The following is a 10,266-nucleotide window of genomic DNA, read 5'->3' as shown; positions in this document are numbered from 1 at the left end:
AAGACAGACATCCTATGTAGCAAATTCTCTACAATACCACACTACAAATTCACTGAAAAACGAAAAGAGGTGTAATAAATGGAAGAATATGAGGTGAAACATATGCTTTAAAAACTATTCCAAAATAAATGTTCACTACAACATTGCAAATTGTCTCATATAAGCCTATGATACACACATAAGGATAATTCCTTTTAACAGGACGTTCATGAAAGTCCTTGCGGGTTTGTTTCCAATGAGGGCCTGTGAGCAATTAGGGGTTAAAGGTTCTATGACATTCATTTCACTTTTTTTATTTTGTATGTTTTTTGGGGGGTTTTATGACCTCAATTACACCTAAAAAATCTGAACTTTGAACATTCAGTGGATTTTCTGTGGTCTGGGGTTTTCTGAATAATTAGGCTGAAAAGTAATCTGAGCTTGGCCCTTCGGCAGTGAGGTCACAGCCGATAAATCCCGCCCACTCTCCTCCTTGCCCCTCCCCTCCCCTATCCTTTCCTTTGGTGGGGGGGCGGAGCAGAGGCGATGATTGACAGGCAAAATCCCTCACCAGCGACACCCGCAGGCAAAGATTTCTTTTTTCATTGCAGTTGAAAAGGCTTTAGAAATGTGAGAGAAAAACACCTGCCATGGATCAATGGAGTGGATTTTTTTGTTAAAACTTTCTATACACGTTTGAAGGACCATGACAAAGACTTTTAATGTGTGGTAAAACTGAACGTCATGAAACCTTTAAGAGTCTTGCTCAGGGACAAATTTCTTTTCATCGACACATATGCTGGCGTGGCCTGGAATCGTGCCTGGGGCAACCAGGGCCTCTGGCTCCCTAGGCGGGCTCACTAACCACTCAGCTATGGCCGCATGCATCTCTGAATTCTCCTATAAACCCAGGGTTATTATTAAAGTACTTCAGATATATCACATTTACTCATTTAAACCCTTGTCCCCTGAAGAGTCCATCTGGTGATGCTGTCTTTTGCCTGCCTTATTTACACACCTTTTCAGCTGCAATCCCCTCGTTGCCCTGCTGATGGTGCTCTTGTTCTGCTAGAGCTTTTGGGTTCTGCACTGACCCATACAGCAGTGGTTCTCAAAGAGGGCTCCAGGGACCATCAGGGTTCCTTGAGGGGGTTCCAAATGGACCCTTACAGGTGTATAAGGTCCATTTGCTTCCATTTGTTCCAACTCTCACAGTTATGGGGGTCCTTGACATTAAGAAGTTTGAGTATGCTGTAGGCCTACAGTGTGGTCTCATTTCACACCTTAGAGTGAGTTGCTTCTCTGTTCATCTTGGTGATAGCCATCAGTGGTGTAAAGTAACTAAGTACATTTACTCAAGTACTATGTACTTAAGTACGATTTATTTCCAATTTTCAGTACTTTTACTTCTACTCCACTATATCTCAGAGGCAAATATTATACTTTTACTTAAACAATTTGAAAACTTTAGTTACTAGTTACTTTGTAGATTTTGAACAAAACATACATTAACCACTTAATGCCTATTTACATTTCGGCCATTTGAAAATAGTCAATCTACAAGTTCACAATGCGTCGCGATGCGACACATTGTGAACTTGTAGATCTCCTATTTTCAAACGATTTTTATACATTTTATACATTTGAAAACTTGAAATGGGACATTCTGCATAATGAGTACTTTTACTTTTGGTACTTTAAGTATATTTTGATGCCAATACTTTTGTACTTTTACTCAAGTAAATTTTGATTACCAGACTTTTACATGTGTTTATACATTGCAGTATTGATACTTTTACTTAAGTAAAAAAAATGTAGTACTTTTTCCACCACTGGTGGCCATTACGTCACAGTCGACTGACACATCTCCAACCACTGATTGTACCGTTTTTTTCCCCGATGAGGCGCTTTCTAGGCCTGTCACAATTGTAACACCTGCCTGATCACACTTATTTGAGCTAATCACAATTATTTCGTACAATAAATTGTTTACGTTCATCTGTATGACAACAGCTTGATGAAATGAACAGAAATGTCATATTTACATAATGATTGCATACAGTACATTATTACCACGTCGTTGTCCACGCTCTTTTAACCATGTGGTGTCCCTATTTTTGATATTTAGAATGTGCAAATCTTAGAAAAAACTAAGAAAACAGCCAATCTACAAGCTCACAAGGTGACACATTGTTTACATAAGCTTTAAATGCAATTACTTGTATGACAATGAATCATCAACTAAGATTTCATGATATTGACACTAGTCAGACATCAGCCCCGGTAGTGCTGTCTGCTTCCTCTGGGTGAGTCCGTACCGGCTGAATGGTAGAATAGACAGACTCAACATGTGCTGCTGTGTTGTGCCGCTGTGCATCCTCTCCTTCAGAAGTGCGGGCTGTTGCATGTTGCCTGTCCTTTGTTTTGCTGCGACCGTCCGGCAGGACGTTGCTGACCGGTAACTGTAAAGAGTAGTACACCGTGTCTACACTTGGGGACGGGTCAGACCTCGCTGCCTTTTGTGGTGCCGTGGCTGTAACAGTGGCTTGGTGTGTGTTTACATTTTCATACACAGTGTCGACCTCTGTGGAAGGAGATACACTGTGGGCATGAAGATGGTGTCGAGCCTCCACTGGTGGCCCTTCAACTTCTTGAGGAGCTGATAACCCATTGTCAGGACTAGGGCACTTTTTTGAGGGGAAAAAAAAGAAGAAAAAATAAAATATGATTTTGTTCCAAAGCTGAGGTCACGTGCTCTTACAAAACATTTGTCAGTGTGAAAGTTAAACTTATTTGAATTATTATGATTTCAGCCAATAGATAGATATAGATACTGCAAAGTTATTTGTTTAACCCATTTAGACCTGAGGTTGATTCTAAAAACGCCTTCTAAATCCTGACCTAAGTTTTCTGAAAAACTTCAAATATTTATTCAAAGATTACAACAAATGTATGTTGCTATATACTGTACATAGCAACAAGAACCCCAAAAGGGGTTCCCGTCCTGAAAGGTATAGTTACAAATAGTGGTTCCCGTTAAATATGCAGTGTCACGTAATAAAAAAAAATAATGTTTTCCATGCGTGCAAACGAAAAGATGGTTAGCTGTCATATACAGTGTACACATTTTACACGTAGTAGGCTACTACACAAATAAACTTACCTGCTGTTTATTTCCTTGGAGGAAGCGGCGCCTTTTAGCCCAGTAAACCATTAACCCACAGATCGATACCAGTATAAACAGAACTACTACTACTGGAATGATGTACATTATGACTGGTAATGTCTTTGGGTTTTCAGTCTTATTTTCATTGAAACCTGAAGGAACATACAAACACATTGTCAGTAATTGAACACAAATTCAACATGGGTTTCCGCACAAACCAAGTTTTCAGCATGGCAGTGACAAGGGCTTCATCTGATTTTTATCAAATGATAGACACATCTAGCTAGTGCAAAAATAAACTGGACAACAATATATGAATACTATATCTCAACAATATATGAGAAGAAAGCTGAGCTGCTACCATTCCAATAGGTGTCAGTATAGAGTCCAAAAACAGTAGTTTTAGAATCTTGGGGAAAACGCAATGGAAAATCACTTAGTGCTCCTTTGAATAATAATTACTTTAATAATTAACTTTGTTTAGAGTGCAGAGAGACAGGAAGCTGATGATAAAGAAGTTATGTACTGTATGTCTCTTACATGTCATGCTTTGAGAGTTATTACTCGCGCTGACGTGATTGTTGCCATGACACACTACAGTCCCGTTGTCAACAGAGATGGTGATGTTGACCTTGTTGAATGACCTCTGAGATGTCCCACCATCACAGCCACCTTCAGTGCAGGCAGACCACAGCCAGTTGTCATGAACGGAACAGTTGACCGTCACTTTGCAGTGTACAGTAGATGCGTTGGAGTTGAGAACAATCATCTCGATAACTGGTTTAGATACAGCCTCTACAATAACCAGAGAAGAAGAAATAATACATTGTGTTCACCAATTTCTTTCAATGCATAAATTGTACTTTTCTGTCCCCTTAGTAGCTCAGCTCATAGCCTGATGTTTTCACAGTTTGTTTTAGTGCACAGTTTGTTTTGTGTGTGTGTGTGTGTGTGTGTGTGTGTGTGTGTGTGTGTGTGTGTGTGTGTGTGTGTGTGTGTGTGTGTGTGTGTGTGTGTGTGTGTGTGTGTGTGTGTGTGTGTGTATGTGCTATAGTACTGTATGATAACATAAAGGGATATTTCACTTTCAAACATGTTTGGGGTAATTTTAACGTCTACTCGGGCATAAAAGAGCACCCCAGTTGCTTAATTAAGTATTTAGACATTTGATATTCATTTTATAAGTCCATTTTAACTATGATAGATTCATCGAAAACACCTGTCCTTGGTTCTGGTGTCTGATATTGATATTGATATCTGTTGAGGCTTTTCTGCCTTTTCTGCCTCTGACTTTGATAGCGTACAGTAGAGATGGACAGGAAACGGGGAGAGAGAGATGGGGAGAGACGTGCAGCACAAAGGTCGTCAGGAATGGGACTCGAAGACAGGGACGCACCGTCAGGCTACTCAGAGCCTAAAGTGCCCAGACCCAAATAACTATAAAAAAGTAATTGCAAAAACATGGTCTACTCACGCATTAGAAGGACAATATCAGTCACCAGAACCAAGGACAGGTGTTGTCAATGAATCTTACATGGTTAAAATGGACTTTGAAGTTACAATATTTTGTTTGTGTAGTTTGTATAGGAAGGGGCCGATAAAATGAATATCAAATGTCTAAATACTGAATCAAGCAACTTAAAAACGGTCTGGGGTGCTCTTTTATGCCCGAGTAGACGTTAAAATTACCCCAAACATGTTTGAAAGTGAAATATCCCTTTAAAGCTACAACCCAGGACTTATTTTAAGTAATTTGCTCAATGCCATGTCATTATTGGACAAAAATCCCTTAAAAAAATAAAATAAACCCCTTTGGGGTGAAGAAGGACCTATCAGGATTATTTTTCCAATGATGACCACCTCACTGTAACATAGCTATCATCATCAACCAGATTAGCATTAGCAGAGAAGTCCACACAGCTAAAATATAAAACCTACCTTGTACTATCAGCTTGTAGGTAACTGTCGGTCTTTTAAAACCACTGGTTTCTGTAACAGTATAGACGTTACTGTCTTTATCATTTAGTTCCCTGATGCACAGAGATTTGTTGCCAATATTATAATCCACATTATCTGTGTATCTGGGGTTGATGGCGCCATTATTATCAACAATCACATTTTTGTCATTGTCATTGATCATCCATTCCACTGTAGTTGAAGATAGTCTACCTGGCAGACATACTGAGCCACCCTTCAGCCCATAATACACAATTGGAGAGTTTTCTGCCATGAGTTCTGGAGAGAAAGAAATAGAGTAGAATCCATGATTCACATTGTGTTGCTGTACAAAGGAGACTTGTCAGATTAACATACAGTAGTGGCCATTTTGCTCTTGAATGGGGTAAACCCCCAAATAACACTATGGCCCTCATATTTATTGTCAGTAGGGACGGTAAATAATGTGACATTGTACCCCCTGGCTGTATATTGGTGTCTGTTTAACTTTGTGACTCTGTAGAGGCAAGTTGTCTACAAATGGGTCTGTTTGTCTGTTTGCCCAGGGTTAATCTCCAACCACTGAAGCGATCAGCGACACATTTCTTGTGCACGCTACCAGTAGGCCACTTTTGAATCAAATCAGAGACAGAGTACTTCTTCCACCACAGAAGATGAGTACCCACATGGCACCTAATTTCTGCAAATTTACAGCTTGGGGTTTTTAATATTGGATGAGGCCAACAATCCATTCATTCATTATCTCATCTTGTGGGAACAAAATCATTGATTTTGTGAGTTGAGTTTGTTCTATTAAACAGTGATCTGGAATCACTATATGCATTCCATCTGTTTCTCAACTCCATTAGAATCCATTACAGGTCACATGGGGTTTACTGTCCAATGTACTGTTTGGCATGAGGATATTATTCTGACATATTGCACGGCACACATCATTTTAAATCTTACTACTACAGTACAGTACAGATTTTCACTTTGATGGGAATGATCAATAGGCTGCCCTACAGAGATGATTAATTTAGGGTCTAAAATTATAATATAATACAGTATATTACTCTCAACTATTATAAACTCAAACTCATGATGATGATGATGATGATAATAATATCATTGTAATAACACATTAGTCATATCTCAGGAAGGTATTTGTAGACTGGACCTCACTACTACACTCACTAACCTAATTCACATCACAGGAAAGTGTATGTTTGACTAACAGTGAGAGATTTATAGTCCTGCTGAAAATTAGAAGCCTACTACTGTATATCTATATATTACTAAAAACCCAGGGTGCAAACACTCAAAGCTTACTACTTAAAGGGCTAGGACACTTTGGTAGACCATGATGTAACTCCAAAGGTGGGCACTAAATCTAAAATAATTGCTCCATTGATTGGAAATGTATCATTCAAAATATGCTCCCCATTTAGCCCATAAACGAAGGCAAATAAAGCTGATTCTGACAATATAGAACATCACGAAACTCGATACTATTTGTTTTTAAAATACAAATGAGAATCAGCTTTCCGTTCGTTAAAAGGCTAAAAGAGAGCCTCCAGAGCCTCTTCACTGTACAATGGATGTCAATGGATGGGGAGCATACTTTGAATGATCAATTTCTAATCAATGGAGCAATTATTTTAGATTGCTTGTCCACCTTTGGAGTTACGTCTTGGCAAGGTGACTAGATTAACTACACAACCCAAACCTCTACCAAAGTGTCTTAGCCCTTTAAGGCCTTCGCATATACATGTATTTTAAGGCACATTTGTTTGTCATCTAGTTGTTGTCATTAGATGACAAAGAGTGACAACAAGTGTTTTCAATCTTCTACCCCAAACTGAGCAATGTACAGTGGGTTACAATAATAACAGTGGGTTACAATAATAACATTGTCTTCTCCTCACACAATCTGCTTGATGTGTGACAGATTATGTAAATAGTGGGGAAGAAAAAAAGAAAATCTGGATTTAATTAGCTTTTAAATGGAAATAGAAATTATTTGTCTTACCGGCAATGAAAAAACAGCTCAGAAACAGAATCATTCTTGTTCCTCTGGGTAGTTTGGTTGATCAATATTCTTCACAGATCACATTACTGACACACTCTCAGCTGTATGAAAACAGGAAACCAAAACGGTTTCAACCTCAGCTACAGTATAAGTCAGGTCACAGGTGGGTATGAAATAAAAGGGTATTTTCGGTAATCGGTATACTGTACACCAGGGATGTTGTTGAAAGAGGGACTGGGTTTATCGTGTCATTTGTTTCATTTTCATGATTTGTTTATTTCTATTTCCTTGCTTATACTCATCCTGGAAATGTTTTTTTGTAATAAAAAATAAAAAAAAATCTAATCTAATTATTTGTCATGCAAGAGGTACTTTCATTGCTTGTATCTTTTTAAGGTTTTTTTTGCCTTCCATTCCATCCATAGTTGCATGCGTTTACTGTATATGTACAGTAGGCGCTCTGTTTATTGTAAATGTGAGAACCTTTCTTGTAGCTTTCATTTTGTACCTGGTGCGACAAGTGGAATTCGTCTCCATGGTAACAATCATTCATCAAACCGCTGCACAATCTTTTTTCATCTGTTGTTTCCTGCTTCACTTCCTGAGAGATGATACCAACATGAGCAAGGTTGTTATTTCCCTAGCATCCCTATTCTGGTCATTTACTGTAATAACAGGCAAACATTGACATTCGTCAAAAATAGCAGATCTACAATCTACAACGTGTCATGGTGCGACACATTGTGAGATTGTAGATCAGCTATTTTTGGCATAGAGATTTGGCGTAGAGGGAAAAATAGGAGGGACCCAAGTACAGAAGGTCAACGAAATATAAGTGTTTTTTAAGTGGTTAATTGGGTTTTGTCATAAAACCTACAATAATAAGTGTTTTAGCTTTGAAGTGAGTGCTCATTTCTGCTATCTGGTGTTGTGCGGCAGTTGTTAGAGAAGCCGACTCTTTGGACATTTTTAAATCTAGGCTAAAAACTTTTTTCCTTGCATTATGGTTCCCCCTAGTTTTATTGATTTTATTGTTATGTCCACCTCTTCTTACCCTGTGGTTTTAAACACTGTGTTGTTGTAAACTACATTTTTTGCTGATTTGCTGATTTGTGCAATTGTTTGACCATATGTGCCAAGTTCAGTTTTTAGTTTTTATACAATCCAGACACATATACAAAATTTAAATCATATACATTTTATTAAAAGGTTCACTTTACATGTACATTAGCTGTTAGATCAATATGCTTCCAGAATCAAGACTGATTCACTCTTGACTATTACATACAGTATAAACAACCACAACTCCTCAACACAAAGATCAAGTAGAAATGAATGGTCTGAAACAGGATTATCTCTGGCTGAAACACCAGAGCTGAAGAGCTTTACATATGAAGATTTTGATTTTAAAATGGCGACATGGTTTAGGAATTGTTGATATGACAAAGTTCATCCTACTTTTTTTTATGGGAAGCACCTGCTGTGAGTCCCTGCTTTATACAATCTATCTATTTTGAAATTATTAAATGATGAACTTCTCGTAAATTACTTTTTGAAAGTAAAAAAAAAGCAAACACTTTCTGAAATGTCCAGTCACGTTAAAGCTAAGTAGATGAAAGCACTGTGATGCAAATAGTACCAAAATAATTCACTTTCAAAGCTGCATCCATTTTATATTATAATAAAAAAATAAAAAAAATAAAGACATTACCTGAAGATCACCATTTAATATTTCTAAAATAGAGAATAAAGTCTGTCAGCATTTTGACATTTTGACAACCGAGAACCACCTTCTACAACACTACATAAAAAGTAGCATGTCTTGTTATTGTGTGATAGCAATCATTTGTCTATATATTCCAGGAATATATATATATGTCTGTCTGTCTATCCTTTACATATCTTGAGAACCGGTCATCCAGTCAACTTCACACTTGGCGTGTGTATTGCTGAGTAGCCTAACCCAAGGGAAATCAGTGTGGAGTCCATTGGATGACCGGTTCACCAGAACACTGCAAGGAGCCATATAGGCCTACCGCAGTTCTCGACAGCGCTGCAAGCAGCACTTCCAGGGGCCATGCAATCAGCCAATGCGCCTCGTTCCGAATGTGTACGCTCTCCGAATGGACATGCTTCGAACAGCCAGGCGCAGAATGGCACTGCACTAGTTTTTATAACAGTCACTTGGATAATGACTATGTCATTAGGTAAAAACACTTCCAGTCATCATGACAAAGAATAGGCAGTCGATTATAGACATTATCTATTGGCACAACTAACAAAGCCTTCCTTATTCTCTGCATGAGTCTAAAAACAGCAATTAAGAAAAACCTTGATGGTTGTATTTTACAGTAGCCTTCGTTTATCACATTGCGCGTTAAAAGCTATCAGTGTGGTTGTAGATATTGAAAAGGTAGTGTTGTTTCACCAAATGAGAAGGCACAGATGAGTGGAGAATGAAGGGGAGAATGTATAAGAAACAAAGACACATAAAACACATACATTACAGTGTAAACACTCTCAACAATTGGTCACTCATACGTACAGACTAACGTACATTACAAACCCTCCCAAACACAGCCAGAACACAGCAAAACCCAGAATTAGATTTCAATGCTGAGTGTTAACACTCTGGATTTTACTGTGAGGGCTTCACCATTTGATACAGTGCATACATGCAAGTAACAACGTTAGTTTAATTATTCTCCTTGGATAAAGTACCATTCTCCCAGTAAAGTTAAAGTGCTTTTAGTAACATTGCTAAATATCTACCCTCAGTTCATAAAAACATAGCTTCCAGTGAAGACATACACGTCAAAAGAGCATACCAACACAACAATGTGTTCGAACCAGTAAGTAATGATCGTTAGAAACTGTTATTTTTTACATAATATAAAATGATACATTCCATTAAAAATCCTTCGTGGGAAAATAAACAACAGAAAAGTAGGCGATTTTCCAGTAACCTCAACCGCCAATACAGGTAGATCCCAAACTGGGGAAACAAAAGACAGTACCATGATCCAATGATTTCCAGTTCTGACCGCCAACTCTCGCTTCGTTTTTGTCCCTGTTTACAGTACAACAAGTCCTTGGATGAGCACATGGATAATGTGACGTACGGTATAGCGGCGCTGCCTTCGTGGTCAGCCGT

At 38.3% G+C, this 10,266-nt stretch overlaps 1 protein-coding gene across 1 annotated transcript; it reads right to left on the bottom strand.

The window, feature by feature from the left end:
- Positions 1-396: 396 nt before the first annotated feature.
- On the bottom strand, positions 397-7,324 carry LOC308101831 (uncharacterized protein). Its single transcript, XM_080451332.1, has 5 exons — positions 7,113-7,324; positions 5,084-5,380; positions 3,686-3,940; positions 3,143-3,297; positions 397-2,666 (listed from the first exon to the last, which is right to left on the bottom strand). The coding sequence occupies exons 1-5, from the start codon at positions 7,144-7,146 to the stop codon at positions 2,247-2,249; spliced, it is 1,161 nt and encodes a 386-aa protein (XP_080307458.1). The 5' UTR covers positions 7,147-7,324; the 3' UTR covers positions 397-2,246.
- Between the last annotated feature and the right edge of the window lie 2,942 nt (positions 7,325-10,266).

Source organism: Gymnoscopelus braueri, assembly GCF_963280865.1.
Source record: "Gymnoscopelus braueri genome assembly, chromosome: 15".
Lineage (NCBI taxonomy): Eukaryota > Metazoa > Chordata > Actinopteri > Myctophiformes > Myctophidae > Gymnoscopelus > Gymnoscopelus braueri.
The sequence above is the reverse complement of the archived record's forward strand: the minus strand, read 5'-3'. Positions and strand labels throughout refer to the sequence as shown.